The 22,432-nt window shown below is 37.1% G+C and overlaps 1 protein-coding gene and 1 long non-coding RNA gene across 3 annotated transcripts; one reads left to right on the top strand and one right to left on the bottom strand.

Moving 5' to 3' along the window:
* Window positions 1-564: 564 nt before the first annotated feature.
* On the top strand, window positions 565-5,002 carry LOC147478126 (F-box protein MAX2 homolog A-like). Of its 2 annotated transcripts, XR_015208712.1 has the most exons (2): window positions 565-2,964; window positions 4,768-5,002. XR_015208712.1 is itself a non-coding variant. In XM_086584003.1 (1 exon), exon 1 carries the CDS (start codon window positions 604-606, stop codon window positions 2,893-2,895), a length of 2,292 nt encoding a protein of 763 aa, XP_086440129.1. In that variant the 5' UTR covers window positions 565-603; the 3' UTR covers window positions 2,896-3,085. The 2 variants fall into 2 exon arrangements, 1 of the variants encoding a protein (XP_086440129.1); XM_086584003.1 differs by lacking the exon at window positions 4,768-5,002 and having other exon boundaries at window positions 565-3,085.
* A 15,507-nt stretch (window positions 5,003-20,509) lies between these two features.
* Window positions 20,510-21,332, bottom strand: LOC147478127 (uncharacterized). Its single transcript, XR_015208585.1, has 3 exons — window positions 21,255-21,332; window positions 21,064-21,137; window positions 20,510-20,589 (listed from the first exon to the last, which is right to left on the bottom strand). It is a non-coding gene; the product is annotated as an uncharacterized LOC147478127 (long non-coding RNA).
* Between the last annotated feature and the right edge of the window lie 1,100 nt (window positions 21,333-22,432).

Below are 22,432 nucleotides of genomic sequence, written 5' to 3' on the forward strand. Positions count from 1 at the left end.
TTCCACCTTAATCACATTTGTAAAGCCCACACTAATCCACAACTTTACAGTGAACACGCAATAATGCAATAATTATTATAGCTAAGCAGTCTAGCCTTTCCTTCGCTTTATCTTTGCTTTTGACATTTTTGATATTCGCTTTGGTCCTAAAATACGGACCAAAAATAGTAGCCTTTTGTTCACAGGTTACTAACTTTTCCAAGTTTTAAGAAATAAATTATTAAAATCGTCCTAAAATACGGGGTAGATACATGTTAATTCAGATAAATTGTGATATTCATTTCACACAACTCCTATTCACAGACCGTGAGTCCATGAACGCATTAACACAAGTACACAACTACTCTAGTCACATATGGAATTATGGATTGCATTAACCCAGTAGGTTCGTACTAAAATTGAAATAAACAACAAGTATAAAGCGCACATTTTCTAGTTTATTAAATTAATTTGTTTCGAAAAACTAAAAGAATTAAGGAACTCATAACCAATCTTTCCAAAACCCAGCAATAAATATACATTAACAACCCTTCTTTTATCTAATTCGATGCCTTAAAAAAAAAAAAAAAAACGGATCACGATCACAATCACAATCACAATCACATGGGTACACAAGTAGAGACAAAGCAATCGGGTTCCATTATTACAATTCTATCACCCTCCTCATCTTCTTCTTGTTTCTTCATATATCCTCATTTCCACTCCTTAAATCCTCTTCACTCCAAACCATATCCTCAAACCCAAAAAAAGAAAATGCTAACAACTCAAACCCATCTACATGACTTACCACAAGAAATCTTAACAAACATTTTATCACCAATTCACGACACAAGAACACGCAATGCTTTCTCACTAGTATGTAAAAAATGGAAAGACATAGAACGTATAACACGTACATCACTAACTCTTCGTGGTAACGTACGTGATAACATGTTCATGATACCTCAGTGCTTTAGATTCATTACCCACCTTGATCTTTCACTCCTATCACCTTGGGGTCACTCACTTTTTCCTGATTTGTCACATGAGTTTCACATTTTAGCTCAACTTATGCATAGAGCTTTCCCTGGGGTGGATTCTTTAACGGTTTATTCAAGAACGCCATCGACCCTACAGGTACTTGCACCTCAATGGCCTAATCTTAAGCATGTTAAGCTTGTAAGATGGCATCAGAGGTCGCAGATGCCTGTCGGGTCTGATTTGTTTCCGTTGTTTGAGAGTTGTACGGATTTGGAGTCACTTGATTTGTCGAATTTTTATTGTTGGACTGAAGATATTCCAGCTGCACTTGAATCTCACTCTTTATCAGCTTCTAAACTTACTTATTTGAATCTTTTGACATTACCATCGACCGAAGGCTTTAAGTCACTTGAGATTATTGCAATCTCTGCAGCTTGTACTAATCTCCGCGAGTTTCTTGTTACTTGTATGTTTGATCCTAGGTACATTGATTTTGTTGGGGATGAAGCTTTGGTAGCCCTTGCTTCAAATTGCAAGAAATTGTTTCATCTCCATTTAGCGGATACTTCGTCTATGGCAAATGCAAGGGGTGATCCGGAGGATGAAGGGTATAGCTCTGAGGACGCGAAGATTAGTTGTGCGACTCTTGAAGAGGTATTTACTGGACTTCCTTTGCTTGAGGAGTTAGTTCTTGATATTTGTCATAATGTTAGAGATGCTGGTGCTACTTTAGAAACGTTGGATTTGAAATGCCCAAGGTTGAAATCTTTGAAATTAGGACATTTTCATGGGATTTGTAGACCGATGGATACTAGAATTGAGGGAATTGCGGTTTGTAAAGGGTTAGAATCGTTGTCTATTAAAAATTCTGCGGATTTAACTGATTCTAGCTTGATGGGAATTGCCCTGGGCTGCCCAAGATTGGCAAAGTTCCATATTCAAGGGTGTAAGAAGGTTACGGAAATGGGTATGAAATTTCTTACTTGTGTGCTTTGTAAGACTCTAGTTGACGTAAAGATTTCATGTTGTAAGTTTCTTGATGCTGCTTCTGCGTTGCGAGCAATGGAGCCAATCCGAAGCAGAATTCAGCGATTACACATTGATTGTGTATGGCATAGTCTTGGAGCGCCCTTGAATAATGGACTAGTTCATAATGATTTTGATCTCAATGTGTTGGTTGAGGATGAGAGCATGACTAATGGTTTAAATAATGGCAACAATATCTTCTCAACATCAACAAAGAGGCATGTAGATAGTTATGACAGAGTAAAGAACAAGAAATGCAAATATTCATCTGAATTGCAATGCAATGGCAGTGGATTTTTGCATAAGAGTTGGGACAGGTTGCAGTTCCTTTCGCTTTGGATTGCTGTTGGTGATTTGCTTACTCCACTGCATTTGAGGGGGTTGGAGATATGTCCTGCTTTGGAAGAAATTCAAATTAAGGTAGAAGGAGATTGCAGGAGTAGGCTGAAGCCCAGTGATGGTGCATTTGGGCTACTCTCTCTTGCAAGATACCCCGAATTGGTGAAAATGAAGCTAGACTGCGGTGACGTAATAGGGTATGCTTTGACAGCTCCAAGTGGGCAGATGGATTTGAGCCTGTGGGACAGGTTTTACTTGAATGGGATTGGGAACTTGAATCTCAATGAGCTTGATTACTGGCCTCCACAAGATAGAGATGTAAACCAGAGAGGTCTCTCTCTTCCAGCAGTAGGATCTCTTGCAGAATGTAGTACTCTGAGGAAACTCTTCATACATGGAACTACTCATGAGCATTTTCTGATGTTTCTTCTTAAGATTCCAAATCTAAGGGAAATGCAACTTAGAGAAGATTACTATCCTGCGCCTGAAGATGATATGAGCACAGAAATGCGTCTCACTTCGTGGAGTCGCTTTGAGGGTGCACTGAACGGGAGAGAGATCACGGATTGATAATGTCGTTTTGAAGCCTGACATTTGGTCTGCGGAACTTCAGAGTGTTTTCACTCTGTATGTAGATTGGTAAGATATTTGAGTCTTCATTTTGATTTCAAATAAGTAACTTTAATTAATTCTTCTTGAGGTTGCTTAGAACATGTTTTAACAGTTATTATCAGTTCCAGTATCTGTTTACCTTTACAAATTTGTACCTTGCTTGCATGTATGTATGAAGGGAGATCTCAAACGGAAAAACGGAGCATTAAAATGTTCTTGTTTGGTACTATTCAAGTTAATGATGACAAGTCTATCTAATTCGTGATGTATTTCATCACTAGACAGATCGAAGGAAAAAAAAATTGTATGCTGCAATAACGACAATGTCATAAGTATAGATTTCCAACTTTTATTCCTCTGGATCATATGCATAGACGTGAGTGGTGGCATGTGTCGTGTGTATTTCATCGCTCGGCAGATCACATGCACACACGTGACCTTGAGTTGTGTCACCTGTGTATGTCACCTGTGTATGTGTTTTAAATGGAGTATTACAAACAAATTTTGAATCAGAATGAACAAGATTTAAACTCCAACTCACATTGATACACCGTACACGATTATGTGAACGTCGTGGTAGAGATACAACTAAAGTCACTAGCCTGAGCTAAAAAGTTAGAAAAGACGGCATAATCTATTCAAAGCAAGACACCATTAAGATTGAACTATGATGCAACCATATCGTTTGTGAGCATAAAATTACAAATGTTTTCGTGCGTTCAAGAAAAGGATGCTTAAGTCGGGGGAACCAATATCGAGTCAGAAGTAAACCTTCAAATAAACAGAATACGCAAGTACATCCAGAATACATTAGGTTTTCAACAGGTGAATAGATGTGTTCTAATCTAGTGAGTAGTGAAGGTGGGAATTGAACCCAAAGCTTTGCATGGTACTACATCAGACCATTGTCCCAACTCCCAAGTGCACCATGTATTTTCCCGTTATCCTTTTTCTTGGCAAGTGTATATCCTGGTTAGTCCTGGGCTCCTGGCAGTTGGTGGATCTCCTTCCTGACTGACATTCACGGGCATTCTCTTCCAGAGATGGGAATTTGGGGTACTCTTTGCTATAATGTGGGGCACTTGGGGCGCAACAAAGGGAATTTTAGGTTACCTGTGGCTTTCAGGGACAGTGGTCTGTTGAAGAACCATGGAAGTTTCTCAGTCACTCCAAAGGTGTACAACAAAAAATAAATCATCATGCTAGGGCTTTGTGACCTTAAATCCTAGGCCCAGGAGAGGAATTGAGACAACTCCATTAGTAGGAAGAAACTAGGAACAATTCCTGAATTAAAGAGACTTGGTGGAGAAGATCTGTTTCTTTTCCGGATAACATTTCATCAAATTTGACCTTGCTGATCAGGGGATATGTATCAAGCTAGCCATTAGGACACTACTACGACGTCCGTATCTGAATCAGTGAAAGAAATTGTGAATTTCAAGATACAATTACCATTAGGTATAATCGTGCATTAAGCAGTCATATTGAACAGAGGTTATTATAAATAAATAAATAAATAAGTAATGAAAAAACAAATAAAGATGAACAGAGAGGCTCATGCTCATGCCTATGTGGTCTCTTCCGAAGCCTTGGAGTGAACTTATTAACTTGGTTTTTGTAACAGCAACATAATTTTTGAGAAGTGAAGTGCAATGATTTTTCATGTCCAGAAGCCTAGTTTGTGTGGTTATTGTGTAACCTTTATTAGATCCTCCATTGGAGTTCTGCTCTAGGAGAACTTGCATCCTTTGTGATTAACAAGAATGGGCTTATTGTGCGTCATAACTGGTTTGATTCAAAGTAGTTTTATTTTCTTCTTTCCTGTGGCAGTCGTCTTGCTCAGCAGAAATATATTTGCCTGATCATGATCACCATCTTGAAATTTTGGTACTAGGCTACCTGGCTGAAACCGCACACGTGCAAGGCCTGAAGTGAACTTGAGTAGGTGAGTTATCCTAATGCCGCTCAAAAAGTATAGAATGACTGACCATTTTGCGTTGTAAGATTCCCTGCAAGTTCATGCAAAAACAAAAACATTCATGATTCATCTATCTAAAATTCTGGCATTTAGCCTAGAGCATATCAAAATATCAGCATCTATTCGAGCGCCTTCGTTTTCTAGTTTCTTTTTTTATTGACAACAACAATGTATTTACCAGTTTTGAAGATTTACAACGTCTTACCCCAGCTCCCCTGTTCAATTTTACCATAAAAATGAAGAGAAATTTCCACTGGGAAAATGTTATAGTAAACAATTTCTGTTTAGACATGATCCGAATTAGATGAAACTTAAAGAGAGAAAAATGTAGATCCGAACTAGGACTTTTCTTTGCAAATAGAACACAAATGTAGATTCCAGGAGGTTGTTTAGCTGGGACAATCCTTCTGCAAAAGGGTATGGTATGTTGGAGGTATAAAAAACTGAAGAGTTGTAAGACAATTGACTACCAACAATAGGTGCTATCATAAGAAATCAGTAGGTGCCTTTGTTTTTTAGCTAAATGGTAATTTCTTATGAATAATTCAGAAAATGTACAAAGGGGAAACGAAAAAGGAAACAATTACACTTTATAGTTTAGGTCCTCGGAATGAGTTTCCAGGAACTACTAAACTTATTGTCTGTAGTAGGTTGCTGCATCTTCTGTTCTCATCAGAAAATGTGGCTTACCATGCCACCAAGCTTTGACCCCTGTTGCTAGCATGCATCCTTGTCGTGCACTGGTCTCTGATGAGAAGTTCATCTCCTTCCAAGTATGTGATGTTCAGCCATTGCACTTTGCTCCTTACCTTGTGCCACGCAGTACTGATTTTCCAGTTGATTTCATCCGACTGAAAAACATTAACCGCATCTTTTGAGTGGGATTCAACCCATATGTTTCTCCATCCCATACTAACAGCCTGTGCCACTTCATCAAGAAATAGCTTGGCAGTTAGCGTTATGTCCTATACTCCTATGTCTATGCCCACGTTAGTAGGTGCTACATTAGGCACGTTAGTAACAAATCAGCTCACTAATTCTGCTATCTTTTTTACATTATTAATTAAGGCATTAAGCAACGTTTTGGAAAAAAAGTTGAAGATTTGTCTAAGTCTTTCCATGAGATTGGGACTAATAAAAGGTTATCTCTGCTCTGTGATGTAACATTATTTTCAAATGATGAATAAAAATCCTTTCTTCTGTGAAGAAATTGCAGAAAACACCACAAAACACAAACTACTCATATATACTTCCACTTCCACCCTGCATGCTAGAGTTAAACTGTACATTAGCTGTTGTCTTCGGGTAATTAAATTGGAAGTTTCTTCCCTCTCTTTAACTTGGATTCTGCGAGTTAAAACAGAATCGATCCATGGTACTGGCATGTGATATTCATGTGATTGTTTAGCATGTATAGAGAGTGAGATTGTGACATCGGAAATCGATTTTTATCGTTGGCCTTATTAGGCCCCATTTTTAGACTAACTCTGTTTGAGCTCCAATAGTATCGAAAATCAACGAATCCTGAAAAGTTCGGTGGTGTTTAACTAAGGGATTCTAGGATAATAAGTACATTTTTTTTGGTAATAAGTACTTGATTGTTGGGAAAGGTTTCTCATCACTGGATTTTGACATTGTGTTCAAGCTTCCGCATATACAATAATAAATGGTCTTTTCTTGAACCTTACCCTTGTCTATCAAATAAAAGTCTCAGAAGAATCAACACTAATTACACTATCCTAAAACCAGTTTAATAGGATCACATAACAGTACTGTGGAGGGATAAATACAGACTTTTATCGGCAGCCAATTATCTGTTACGGAACGTCTCATGTCTGAATGCAGGTAAGGAGCTGCCTAACCCTGCAATAACTAAGTAAATCCAGTCTACTACTACTGACTAAATCAAACAAATTCATAATGATGTGTTTTGATTTGGTATACAATAAAATTGATCCATTATTACTAGTGCCACATTCAAAACACTATATCTATGACTTCAGTTTTGGATCTACTTCAGAGGCAGCAGAGATGGGCGAGTGTCGAGGAGCTGGGATCCATGCAGCTCTTGTTGTGAATAGTATATTTGCGGAAATAACATTATCCACAACAAATAGATCAATCTTACACAAAGATCGATCATTCTTACTAGACAAGACTTTAACACCCTCCAAGTAATATCCGAACACTTCTCAATATCAAATAACAAGCATATAAAGTAAAACAATTAATGTAAAAGAGAACAAACCACGAGACAAAGATATATCGTGGTTCGGCAATTTGCCTACGTCCACACTGCGAGTTCCAAACTTTACTTGATGTCCAGAGTAATTATTTACAAGATCTCTCAATTCACTCACAAAGAATGAACACTCAACTCACTAAAAATTACTCTCTTCTAATCTCTCTCTTTCTTGGTTTTGGTTAGGTTAAATTTTTACAAAAAAAACTTACATTTATACTGCTTCCAAAAAACTTCCGAAAACAGTCGAAGTCTGCTGAATACGGTAGAGTGCGGGTCGCGCCCTTGTCCAGGCAAAGTCGAGGGCGGGGCGCGCTCAATCACCTAGAGGTCGACCAAGATATGAGCGCGGTGCGCACTCTTTGCCAGGTAAAATCGAGGGCGGGACGCGCTCGATACCATAAAGAGAAAACGTCTTTTTCTCCATATTCTCCACCTCGGTGAGGTTTTAACACATAAAACCGAGCTGAATACATCCAACAAGAACACATCCATCTGGAACTCGCAGTCAACCGCCCCGAAGGGCCATGCCCACAAAGGGCTCTTTCAAGCATGTAGGATTTGGAGCAAGTCCAAACAGTGTTGGAACTTAACTCTGGTGACAACCTTTATCAACATATCAGCAGGATTGTCATAGGTGTCCACTTTCTCAGGTGCTATATCACCATCCACAACAGCATCCCGTATAAAGTGATAACGGACATCAATATGTTTGGTCCGAACATGATGAACCTGGTTCTTCGCCAAATGAATAGCGCTTTGACTATCACAATACAAAGCAACACTGTTCTGCTCAATACTCATATCATCCAGAAGACCTCGAAGCTATAGTGCCTCTTTAACTGCCTCTGCCACTACCATATACTCTGCCTCAGTAATAGATAGAGCAACTATAGCATGTGGCATAGACCTCCAACTAACCGGTGTACCATACATCATAAACACATAACCAGTAGTCGATCGTCGTCTATCTAGATCACCTGTATAATCTGAATCCACATATCTACTGACATAACAAGTGCTTCCACCATAAACTAATCCCACATCCAAGGTACCCTTCAAGTACCTCAATACCCATTTCACTACTTCCCAATGTTGCTTCCCAAGATTTGTCATATACCTGCTTACAACACTAACTGCCTGTGAAATGTCTGGGCGTGTGCACACCATAACATACATCAAACTGCCCACGGCACTTGCATAAGGAACATTAACCATATGTTTTTGTTCCTCCACCGAACTAGGAGAGAACTTAGCTGAAAGCCTAAAATGCCCAACCAAAGGAGTAGAAACCAACTTTGCATTCTCCATACCATAACGAGAAATTACTTTCTGAAGGTATTTCTTCTGATATACAACTATCCGTCGTTTCTTCGTATCTCTGTCAATCTCCATGCCCAATATCTTCTTGGTTCCACCTAAGTCTTTCATCTCAAACTCAGAGCTAAGTTGAGATTTCAACTTGTCTATCTCCACCATGTTTTTCGAAGCAATAAGCATGTCATCCACATAAAGTAGGAGATAGATAAAGTCATTACCACGAAGCCTACGAAAGTAAACACAACAGTCATACTTACTTCGGGTGTACTCATGTTGCATCATGAATGTATCCAAGCGCTTGTACCATTGCCTTGGCGATTACTTTAAACCATACAGTGACCTATTCAACTTGCATACATGATCTTCTTTCTCAGCAACAACAAACCCTTCAGGTTGTTTCATATAGATCTCTTCCTCCAAGTCCCCATGCAAGAAAGCAGTTTTCACATCAAGTTGCTCTAACTCCAAGTCGAAGTGAGCAACTAAACTCAATAACACATGAATGGAAGTATGTTTGACCACTGGAGAAAATACCTCATTGTAGTCGACTCCTTCCTTCTGTGAGAAACCCTTTGCTACCACTCTTACCTTGTACCCAGTACTGTCGGGCTCAGGAAGGACCTCTTTCTTTCTGAACACCCATTTACTGCCGATAGTCCTTTTGCCCTTTGGCAATAAAACTAGGTCTCATGTGTGATTTTAATCAAAAGATTTCATCTCTTCTTGCATAGCAACCAACCAATCTCTGTAATGAGCATTTCTAATAGCTTCCTTGAAACTATTTGGCTTATCATCTTCGATATTCAGTGCATATGCCACTAAATCCACCTGACCATAGTGTTTCACCGGCTTCTCGTGCCCATACTTGTGCACTTCTTTAACTTGTCTCTTTGGCCTAAGGTCAGTCACTACAAGTTGCGAATGCTCTTGCTCTTTTTCCTGTTGCTGTGTGGTTCCATGATTTGGTACCTCATCATTAACCAACCAGTCATCTGCTACATTAGACAACTCAAGCTCAGTAGCTTGAACTTCTATAGACTCACCATTCTGCCTAGCTCTTTCCGGCTTACTAAAAGATAACACGGAAGTCTCATCAAAAATAACATCTCTGCTGACCAGGAACTTGTAGTCTTCTAGACACCACAATCTGTATTCCTTTACCCCATTTGTGAAGCCTAAGAATATGGCTTTCTTAGCTCTAGGATCTAGATTGCTCTCTTTCACATGGTATTAAGCAGTCGATTCAAACACTCACAAAATACTATAATCAGCTGGATTACCTGACCACACCTCATAAGGTGTCTTGCAATCTATAGCTAGAACTGGTGACCTATTATACAGGTAACACGCCATGGACATTGCATCTACCCAATACTCTTTACCTAAACTGGCATTAGACAACAAACATCTCGCTCTTTCAAGCAAGGTTCTATTTATCCTCTCTGCCATTCCATTCTACTGAGGTGTACCCCTAACTGTCTAGTGTCTGGCAATTCCCTATTGCGCACAAAACTCTTGGAAAGGTCTATAGGTATAGTCTGTACCACTGTCAAACCTTAGTGTCTTAACCTTCCTATCTGTGCGATTCTCAACCCTTACCTTCCACTTCTTAAATGTCTCAAACACTTCATCTTTCATTTTCATCATATACACCCACACATAGCGAGTATGATCATCAATGAATGAGACATAATAGCGGTTACCTCCTTTAGAAGCCACTCTGGAGGGTCCCCAAACATCCGTATGCACATAGTCAAGGATACATGTTGTCGTGTGCTTGCTTGACTTGAACTTGACTCTGCACTGCTTCCCATAGACATAATGCTCACAGAACCCCATACTTGGCTTTTTCAAGTCCTTCAAAAACCCTCGCTTGCACAACTCAGACAAACCCTTTTCACTCATATGCCCTAGTCGCATATGCCACATCTTAGTGCACTCAGAATCATCACTACATGCAACCACTGCTACATCGCCTATCACCGTACTACCTATCAAACTATACAAGATTCCATGTCTTTGACCCTTCAGAACAACTAAAGATCCACTAACAATCTTTAGGACTCCACCTTCCCCCACAAACTTATGGCATTTGGAATCCAAGGTACCAAGAGAAATAAGGTTTTTCTTTAATTAGCTCAGGAACATGTCTCACATCAGTTAAAGTCCTCACTACACCATCATGTATCTTGACCCGTATAGTTCCAATTCCTACCGTCTTACAAGCAACGTCATTACCCATCAAAACGGAACCACCATCAATGCTCTCATAAGAAGTAAACCACTTTCTATTCGGGCACATATGGTAGGAACATCCGGAATCAAGAATCCACCTTTCGGCCATATAGTCTTGTGTGGACACACAGAGACTCAACTCGTCCCCTTTAGAGCCTGAAGCATAACTTGCCTCAATTTTTGCCTTACCTTTCTTCTTACCATCTCTCTTGTTCTCTTTCTTCGGGTGAGGATAATTACTTGCGTAATGTCCATTTTCATCGCAATTTTAGCACTTCACATGTGTCAAAGGCTTCTTTGACTTGGACCTAGACTTCTCATTGCTTGTAGAAGCTTTTTCATGCGACCTTCCTCTTGCCACTAGCCCTTGTCCTGCATCAATGTTATTCTCTACACATGTCTTCTTCATCAACTCATAAGAAAGAAGTGCACTCTGAACTTCATCAAGATCAACATCTTCTCTGTTCATAAATGTAGTTATTAGATGCTCATAGCTTTCTAGCAAAGAGAATATTAAACATGCCGCTTGATCCTCATCATCCATTTTTATGCCAACATTCAAATAATCCGCTAGGCGTCGACGGAACTCACTAACGTGCTCTTGCATCGTTGAACCATCCACCATCATGTATCGATAAAGATGTTTCTTAATATACATTTTGTTCACTCTTGGTCATATACATAGACTCTAGCTTGAGCCAAATACCGGCAGCGGTATTTTCTACCATCACACTATACATGACCTCATTAGCAAGACACAACCGGATTGATGAACAAGCCTGTAGATCGAACTCTTCCCAATCATCATTACTCATATTCGTAGCCTTTGAGTTAATCCCCTTTAAAGCCTTGTACAAACCTTGTTGAATGAGGATGTCCCTTACTTGGACTCTCCAAATCCCAAAGTTATTCTTTCTATTAAACTTCTCTACTTCAAACTTAGCATTTGACATCTTCGGAGCCATTTTTCAAGTTACACACAATAATCCAAAAAATAATTTCACTTCAGAATTTCATCGAACACCTTGTCTACACAAATTTCGAGCACTATGGTTCTTCACCAAAACTCAAAATCCTAGGTCGTAAATCTACGTTCTGATACCAATTGTTGTGAATAGTACATTTGCGGAAACAACGTTATCCACAACAAATAGATCAATCCTACACAAAGATCGATCTTTCTCACTAGACAAGATTTCAACACCCTCCAAGCAATATCCCAACACTTCTCAATATCAAATAACAAGCATATAAAGTAAAACAATTAACGTAAAGGAGAACAAACCACAAGACAAAGATATATCATGGTTCGGCAATTTGCCTACGTCCATACTGCGAGTTCCAAGCCTTACTTGATATTCAGAGTAACATATTACAAGATCTCTCAATTCACTCACAAAGAATGAGCACTCAACTCACTAAGAATTGCTCTCTTCTAATCTCTCTCTTTCTTGGTTTTGGTTAGGTTAAGTTTTTACAAAAAAAAAACTTATATTTATACTGTTTCCAAAACCTTCAAAAAACGATCAAAAGTCTGTTTGAAATATCGATGGAGCGGCGATTGGCGCTCTTTTGCCGTGCAAAGTCGAGGGTGGGGCGCACTCGATACCAAAGAGAGAAAACGTCTTTTTCTCTACAGCTCTAATAACCGAGTAACCTTAATTTTACTGATGAAATGAAGAGTGCATAATAGGTAAATTTAGTTAATAAAATCCAAGAAATAGAAGAGACAAGTACAGAAAAGACAGCACTGCAAACACCAAGATGAGATAGAGCAAATCTTTGTTATTACCTTTCACTATCAAAGGAGATAAGTGAGGTTACAACTTCCCAATCTAGTGGGGATACCAATCAACACAAGTGCTATGCCCAAAGATGGACAGATAAAATAATTAATGATTCAAAAGACAATAAAATGGAGAAAAGAAAATGATATAACACCCCGTGTTTTACTTTTACTATTATAATAATAAAAATAATGGATAATAGATAAAACAAAAATAGGATAGATATTAGTAAGGATAGGAAACCCAGTAGGGATATAAACCTGCATTCCTTGTTTTTAGGGGGGTTTGGAAAACAAAAAAAGAGTTCATACGGAGTTTTTAAAAACGCAGAGAGTATATACAAAAAAAAAAAAAAAAAAAAAAAAAAAAAAAAAAGGTTTTACTGGGAGAAGAAAAAGAAGATTTTTCTGATAAATAGCTGATAGTCGGAGCTAATCACGGGAGGGTATGATCTATTAATCTTTTCTGCAGGGACGTAAATATCCTACCCTAAAACGACGTGATGGCTTAAAGGTAAGGTGTATCAAACTCATAGTTAATTAAGTTATTATATGTGTATTAAATAAGTGGAATGTAAGTGGTATTCATATTGTGAGTTAATTTGGAAAATGGGAATGATGGGTACGGTTATATGAGTTTCTTGGAAATGTATATTGGGATTGAAATCTTACTTGGGAAGAAACTACATGCCGTTTTGAGAAAACGGAACTAATTTGTCTTCCAAGTTGAAATGATTGAAATAGATTTTATTGGTGAATGAAGAGTTGTTCTTTCGGTTTTAATTTGATCTCATTTTTCTATATCGTGTTTAGTAATGGGTTATTAGGGTTTCGTTTCATCCTGGGTTTTCAGAAGATGGAATAGAGTGAAGAAACTACATGCCGTTTTGAGAAAACGGAACTAATTTGTCTTCCAAGTTGAAATGATTGAAATAGATTTTATTGGTGAATGAAGAGTTGTTCTTTCAGTTTTAATTTGATCTCATTTTTCTATATCGTGTTTAGTAATGGGTTATTAGGATTTCGTTTCATCTTGGGTTTTCAGAAGATGGAATAGGGTGAAGATAGTTCCCTATTTTAAATTTTCTGAAAATTTGGGGTGTGATATTTTGGTATCAGAGCCTAGGTTAGCCTAGATAGTGAAGGTCTAGGTGATCCTCAGATTGTGGTAAATGGGTAGTAGGAGTGTTTCTCTGTGGTATTTGGTTTGGCTTGTTGTTTTGTGTGTACTTTTATAGTGGAATGTTGGGATATGATTAGGAAAAAATAAATAAATAAATACTTGTTGTTTTAACGATTAGTTTCTTATGAAATTTATAATTGAAATTGTTCAAACATGTTATAGTGTTGTTTTCCTAACGGAGTTTTCTATTTTTAAGTATTGGCAAAAGAAGAAATGGTTATTTTAAAATTTCATATTTAAGTAAATTAGAATTTTCCAAGGAATAAAGAAACCCTTTTGATAAAGGTTGGATTTGAATTTTTTTATATTGTCCAAGTTATGTATATTGTTGGTGTGTGATCCAATATACATAACCTCTCTCTGTATGCATCGTTGGAGTTTGATCCAGTGTGTACATGTACACTGTTGGAGTGTGATCCAGTGTGCATACCACACATCGTTGGTGTTTGATCCTATTTGATGGTAGATAGCTAGTATGCATCGTTGGTGTGTGAACCAGTGTATACTTGAACATCGTTGGTCTGTGAGCCAATGTGCATACATCACATTGTAGGTGTTTGATCCTATGTGATAGTGGACATAATATAGGTCATTGATGATGTGAATCAGCCTATATAATGTAAAAAATTTATTTTCGAACATGTGGTGTTTGTGAGACCCTGAGAGAAAGGTTAAAGTTTTTCTTTACACCAAAATGGTGGATGGAATTTGTGAGTTTTTAAGCGAAAAGATTTGATTGGGAAGATTGTTGGGAAATTAAATTATTAAATGTATATTAAATGTGGAACGCTTGGACTAGTTGGGAAATACTAAGAGAGGAACTGATTGCCTCAGTGTGAGAGGAACTACCTTGCCTTCTTAGTATGATTTAACTCGAAGAATATGAGTTTTGATAAATTGAGAAATAATGAGTTTACTTAAGTGTTGGCAATTGAAGAAACTAATTACATTTATTCTTTTAAGTTGCGTATGCTAGCGTATACCCGTATTTCTTGGGTTCTATACGTATATAAACACACTTTCAAAGTATGTGATTTGCATATTAGTATGCCTATTTATATGATATTGTATGTGTATTCCTTTTAAGGTGTGTATACTTGCGTATACACATATGTCTCATTTCTGATATTGGTTTACTATGATCATTGGGTGCAAGCTGTAAATGATATGTTTAATTTAATCTTGCGGACATATTTTAGATCATTACATAAAGTTCAGTCGTTGAGATATGATCAGTTAACTTAGAAGAATTATTGCTTGGCGTAGTGTTTGTTTGGTTAATCTACGTTCTCTCCTAAAATCTCGGGACGAGATCCTTTTAAGGTGTGTATATTATAACACCCCGTGTTTTACTTTTACTATTATAATAATAAAAATAATGGATAATAGATAAAACAAAAATAGGATAGATATTAGTAAGGATAGGAAACCCAGTAGGGTTAAGATATAAACATGCATTCCTTGTTTTTAGGGGGGTTTGGAAAACAAAAAAAAGAGTTCATACGGAGTTTTTAAAAACACATAGAGTATATACAAAAGAAAAAAAAAAGAAAAAAAGAAAAAAGAAAAAGAAAAAGTTTGACTGGGAGAAGAAAAAGAAGGTTTTTCTGATAGATAGCTGATAGTCGGAGCTAATCACGGGAGGGTAGGATCTATTAATCTTTTTTGTAGGGACGTAAATATCCTATCCTAAAACGACGTGATGGCTTAAAGGTAAGGTGTATCAAACTCATAGTTAATTAAGTTATTATATGTGTATTAAATAAGTGGAATGTAAGTGGTATTCATATTGTGAGTTAATTTGGAAAATGGGAATGATGGGTACGGTTATATGAGTTTCTTGGAAATGTATATTGGGATTGAAATCTTACTTGGGAAGAAACTACATGCCGTTTTGAGAAAATGGAACTAATTTGTCTTCCAAGTTGAAATGATTGAAATAGATTTTATTGGTGAATGAAGAGTTGTTCTTTCGGTTTTAATTTGATCTCATTTTTCTATATCGTGTTTAGTAATGGGTTATTAGGGTTTCGTTTCATCCTGGGTTTTCAGAAGATGGAATAGGGTGAAGAAACTACATGCCGTTTTGAGAAAACGGAACTAATTTGTCTTCCAAGTTGAAATGATTGAAATAGATTTTATTGGTGAATGAAGAGTTGTTCTTTCAGTTTTAATTTGATCTCATTTTTCTATATCGTGTTTAGTAATGGGTTATTAGGGTTTCGTTTCATCTTGGGTTTTCAGAAGATGGAATAGGGTGAAGATAGTTCCCTATTTTAAATTTTCTGAAAATTTGGGGTGTGATATTTTGGTATCAGAGCCTAGGTTAGCCTAGATAGTGAAGGTCTAGGTGATCCTCGGATTGTGGTAAATGGGTAGTAGGAGTGTTTCTCTGTGGTATTTGGTTTGGCTTGTTGTTTTGTGTGTACTTTTATAGTGGAATGTTGGGATATGATTAGGAAAAAATAAATAAATAAATACTTGTTGTTTTAACGATTAGTTTCTTATGAAATTTATAATTGAAATTGTTCAGCATGTTATAGTGTTGTTTTCCTAACGGAGTTTTCTATTTTAAGTAAGTATTGGCAAAAGAAGAAATGGTTATTTTAAAATTTCATATTTAAGTAAATTAGAATTTTCCAAGGAATAAAGAAACCCTTTTGATAAAGGTTGGATTTGAATTTTTTTATATTGTCCAAGTTATGTATATTGTTGGTGTGTGATCCAATATACATAACCTCTCTCTGTATGCATCGTTGGAGTTTGATCCAGTGTGTACATGTACACCGTTGGAGTGTGATCCAGTGTGCATACCACACATCGTTGGTGTTTGATCCTATGTGATGGTAGATAGCTAGTATGCATCGTTGGTGTGTGAACCAGTGTATACTTGCACATCGTTGGTGTGTGAGCCAATGTGCATGCATCACATTGTAGGTGTTTGATCCTATGTGATAGTTGGACATAATATAGGTCGTTGATGATGTGAATCAGCCTATATAATGTAAAAAATTTATTTTCAAACATGTGGTGTTTGTGAGACCCTGAGAGAAAGGTTAAAAATTTTCTTTACACCAAAATGGTGGATGGAATTTGTGAGTTTTTAAGCGAAAAGATTTGATTGGGAAGATTGTTGGGAAATTAAATTATTAAATGTATATTAAATGTGGAACGCTTGGACTAGTTGGGAAATACTAAGAGAGGAACTGATTGCCTCAGTGTGAGAGGAACTACCTTGCCTTCTTAGTATGATTTAACTCGAAGAATATGAGTTTTGATAAATTGAGAAATAATGAGTTTACTTAAGTGTTGGCAATTGAATAAACTAATTACATTTATTCTTTTAAGTTGCGTATGCTAGCGTATACCCGTATTTCTTGGGTTCCATACGTATATAAACACACTTTTAAAGTATGTGATTTGCATATTAGTATGCATATTTATATGATATTGTATGTGTATTCCTTTTAAGGTGTGTATACTTGCGTATACACATATGTCTCATTTCTGATATTGGTTTACTATGATCATTGGGTGCAAGCTGTAAATGATGTGTTTAATTTAATCTTGCGGACATATTTTAGATCATTACATAAAGTTCAGTCGTTGAGATATGATCAGTTAACTTAGAAGAATTATTGATTGGCGTAGTGTTTGTTTGGTTAATCTACATTCTCTCCTAAAATCTCGGGACGAGATTCTTTTAAGGTGTGTATATTATAACACCCCATGTTTTACTTTTACTATTACTAGTAAACGGGCACGTGCGTTGCACGTGCTAGGTGAGAAAATTGGGGTGGAAAAAATCAATATGTAACATGTTTTAGATTAATACATGTCTGAGGTCTGATAAAACACAAAAATTAAATAAAATTAAATTAGACGAAATGCAAAAACTGATAGATGAAGGCGTAAGTAAAACTGCCACATTAGGCTGGGTGCAATGGCTCCCCATTCCCTCAAAAGTGGAGGGAGTGGCGGTGGTTTTTTCTCTTTATCTCCATAATACTCTCCATATATAGAGTAATATTGAGGAATAGAGAGTGCATTCCACGCGAGTTAAAATGGCGTAGTTTGTAAAAACCCAACAGCACCACTTGAAGTGGTGTGGAATGCATTTTTCAAGTTCATACCGCGCCATTTGAAGTACAGCGCCACTTGAAGTGGCATGGATTTTTTTTTTTTTTTTTTTTTTTTAAATTCCGCACCAGTCGAAGTGGCATAGAATGGTCCAAACCATTTGATTCCAAAATTGACTCTCCATCCTTAAAACACAGTTTTTTTTGTGGAATGGAGATAGAGAGTGATGCACCATTGGACTCGGCCTTAGTCGTCCCCGCTACTCCTGCTGCCCCATTGCCTTCACCTGACTCTAATGATCTAGCAGAATAGCAGCAACATGGCCTTTTTTGGAAGCTTACGTGAAAAGGTTTGTTATCTTCCCAGTAGATTTTCAATTACAATCACCTCCCACCATGAATAGTCTCGGATGGTGGTTGGCATCATTACTTGGATGACATCTTCTCCTTCCTTGCCTTTCTTCAACAGTATGTTACCCCTTTCCCTGTGTTGGTTCCCGATAATAGATGTAACTGGAGCTTGTGGGCCGGTGTTGCTTTGCCTCTTTGTTAGTTCTTAACTATGATGTAATCGATCTCTCAACTGAAAATAAATCCAAGATGCAAACCCCTATTTTAGCCCATCCTTCCATGTCGCTTCCTACCGGAAAATAAATTGATTTGGGAGTGTTTATGTTTGCTTTACTAAATAAAGTAACCTCTAGAAATTGGCCCCATCTGTATTTCCTTCTCAGTCCAAGTGCTGACCACTTGTCATCTTGGAATCTCAAGTTCTGAGCTTCCCCCAGGCTGATTTGGCATAAATACTTCCCTAGCCATTTACCACCCATCTTAGAAATCTCTGCCTTGTACAAACCATTACGTCCTCATTCTGTGATTAATACCCCTTCCGACATATTGGCCGCAACATCTCTCAAACTCAGAACAACCTTGTCTCCACCACTGCAAATCTCCTTCGTCTACTGTCACTGCCCATAATCACCTGTCTCATTTTGTGTGTTAAAGTTGAAGTTCCAGGTAAAGAAAAGAATATTTGCATGCGACATCTCAATAGGCGAACTGACTATGGTGTATCCAATAGAAAAAAGGAACATCTCAGAAAAGAGAACCAGAATATGTAGCAATGACCAAACAGATAAACACCGTGTCCATAGACACATTTTGCTACTGTCATATCCTTTTTCAACAGCATTAAAACTTGTGTTAATTAGTTTTTTTAAGAGCCATTCTTGAGGTTTTCGGTCATGTTTTTCTTGTTAATCTCTACCAAGCTCACAGACTTAAGTTTTTTTTCCTTTGGCAAGGGTTTTGGGCCTCAATCATAACCACATTATTACCCCTGATAACCTGCAGGAAAGTTCACCAAAAAATTAACTCAATAGAAAATTGACAGTAGGGAATCATCTTAAACTGAAGGAAATACCGAATTTCGACTTACAACAATGCCTATGTCATTTTTATCATTTCCATTCATCTTAAGGGTGTTCTCCAACACCAGATTCATAAACTGGTCGAATCCACGAAGAGTACCTACAACCAGGCGATTTGCGTCCAGCTTGTCTGCAAGACATTTTACATAGTAATACAATTAAGGTTATCAGTTGCTTTGCATACAATTTTACATAAAACCAGTAAATAAAGGATCATGCTACTATTAGATTTGCAAATGAAGCAAATATGAGAACCTTGATTCTCTCCACTTCTTCCCTTTTAAGCTCACTTTCTGCCATGAGGTGGACTAATCCATGCAGTATCTTTGGCCCTAATTTCAGTTGGTTCCACACGAAGTTCGAGTTGTCTCTTTTTCAGAGGAAGCCTTCTGCCAATTCTCAGAAAGTTTAGAATAGATTCATGAGAACTTAAAATCTTTTTAAACTTCCACTTATTTCTAGCTTGCCATATAACATTCAACATAGCAATGAAGTAAGTAACCAATTGATGCCTCTAGAAAACTTCTCATTAAGCTCTCCATTATCACTGGCAGCATTATCATTGTGGTGGTACTTCACCTCGCTCACGAAAGCAGCGGATGTTGATAATATCTTTGAGATCACGGTTCAAATAAGTCATCTGACTTCGCGACTTTCGGCAATAATTTTTGTGATGGATAAGGGCTTATCCTTAGTTGATTCAGATGATCCTGCTGACACAGCTACATGCAAATCTCGGATATTCCTCAAGGTCCAAAGGAACTGAAATTGAACACGAAACATAAAATGTCTTGAGAAATTATCTAGCTCTAACTATATGAGTCATAGCATTAGCTTCTAATACAGAAAAATGGTCTCTTTTCAAGGTCGAGCCCTAAATCCCCTGATGAATGATGTGAGCGGTTCGAGTTTGATGACCGGAAACAATCACGGAACCTTGAACATTGCCAATCATGGGAAGATGTTGTTCTTTTTAAGCATAATAATGTCATCGGGCTTTTTCGAAAGTACAATAGCATATCTAGAAAGAAATCGATGGGCGGCGTAAAATTGAAAATTTGTGTTCGGGGCTCTGCTTGATTGTTTCTTGGTAGCACGATCAACACTTCATATATCGATAAAAAGAGATAAATTGTGTTCTTTACGTAAAATGAAAGAATGTTCACCAATGAAATACCTTCAAAAGCATTTTATAAGCCTCCGAAGAAGTTTATCGATGTGTGAGCCCAAACCCAAGCAACTGTGGTACCTCCATCATGTGAGTCGAGGGGCTAATTGTCTCCACATCCGGGTGCACTATCGGTTCCATCTCTGCAAGCATCTATGAACTCCTTTAATTGCATCTCCTTCAAAGATTGTATCCTTCCAAAGTCTACTGCTAGCTCTGCAACCAACAATTCTGCATTCAAAATCAATTTTTCATTAACCACCACTAAGATTAAATGGTGAAATAAAGTATTTTGTAGAGAAGGTATTGGTGTAGAATCAAAATATAGATAAGAAAGAATACATTACTAAGTCAAATAGATTAAAAATTGCATAATGGTAAGTTTCTTCAATACTCACGGAAAGAGATGATAAGTTTATGGAAGGCACAAAAAAAGAGTACACAAAGATCACTCTCCTTTGGTGTTTAGGATTTTAGGAGATACTGGTTAACGCATAACCAATTACATATCCAGAGACAAATATAAGCAAAATGCCTATACATAATTAAAGCTATTTTCTTTTTCTTTTATTTTTTAAATGTGAAGAAGATTTGAAAACATTGTAATAAAGATGATACTCAAAGCCTACACGAGAATAAAACAATATATAATTGGAAGTCAGACAACGTAAAAGGGAAACTAAAATAAAATTCATATGAATGTACCAAGTAAAGTAAAGTCAATGGCAGCATCCTATACAGTGCACTTTCTTATGCAAAGGATGATATAACTCTGGTCACTGCAAGAGGGAAAAAGTACATGCATCACCTATTAGGTACGTACCACACCTTGGAAACAAAAGGAGTAGCAAAACCGTAAAACTCAAATTGTGAAGTGTCAAATAGTCAACTCTCACCCACTTAAACTTTGTGTTGTTTTAAGGTGAACCAAAACTTCACAGTGCCTCCAAAAAAAATCACAGACCTCAAGCAATAAAAAAATGAAGAAGCAAGCGTTACAGGATCGAAAAGAAATAGACCAAAAATTGTGTAGTTAATTAAGCAATGGTGTCAAATAACTCATTTATAGACATGCATCTAAAAACAGAAACATAAATAAAATAAGAAAAAATATCGGTCAATTATACATAATATAGTTCCTAAAAAGTAAAAACCATTTAAAGGAAACAAACACAATCATAACTCATAAGGGGGTAATTAGGATCGAGAATTAGACTGTCGAACTCCTAACCTGATAAAATCAACGCTGATGGGGTGAACTATGCTAATAAAAACTAAAAACGGGAAAATATTAGGAAATAGAAACTCGAACATAAATTAAAATCAAACAGTAAAAGGATGAGAAATGCATACCATACCACTTTATCGTTAAAGTACAATTGATCGTAAGCGGAAATTGTAGAGAAAGATGGAAGGGCAATTGATATTGGAAGTTCAAAGGTGGAGTTTTTGAGTTTGAAAAAAAAAGTGAAAACGCACTGATCAATTTTTCTTTCAAGAGACCAACAATGAAAATAAAAAAAGGTGCGTCGAAGATAATACCCAAAGAAATAAAAACGGTCGAAGATAAAGAAGGAGACGAACATTTATATTTTTATTTTCAGAAACTTTAGTCAAAAAGATTATCTAGGATACATAAGTATGCAATCCAAAATGAACAGGTTCAATTTTGAAGTTGAAAAATAACGTTGAAATTGAAAAATTACCTGATTTTGAAGTTTCAATTTCCATGCGGTGTCTTTTCCAAGTCATTGCTAAAGTTGGGGTGACATTTTTCCACAAATTAACAAACAAAAAATAAGTCACACATCATAATGAAAAAGACAGACAAAGAAAAAGAATAAGGAAAAACTAAATAAGGGGAGAAATAGAGATTTACCTGTTGATGAAAGTTTGAGGAGTCCGGGGTGAGAAGGAGAAAAGAAGACATAAAGTTTTTGTCTCTGTGATTGTGTGAAGAAACGGGGCGGCAGTTCTGTTAGAAGATGAAATTTTGTTTGCTTAAATTTGGAAACGATGCGTACATTCGTTAAGTTTTAGGAAAAGAAGGGAGAGACGACCAAAACTCTTTTTC

The sequence above is a fragment of the Coptis chinensis genome, chromosome 9, assembly GCF_015680905.1.
Source record: "Coptis chinensis isolate HL-2020 chromosome 9, ASM1568090v1, whole genome shotgun sequence".
NCBI classification, from domain to species: domain Eukaryota; kingdom Viridiplantae; phylum Streptophyta; class Magnoliopsida; order Ranunculales; family Ranunculaceae; genus Coptis; species Coptis chinensis.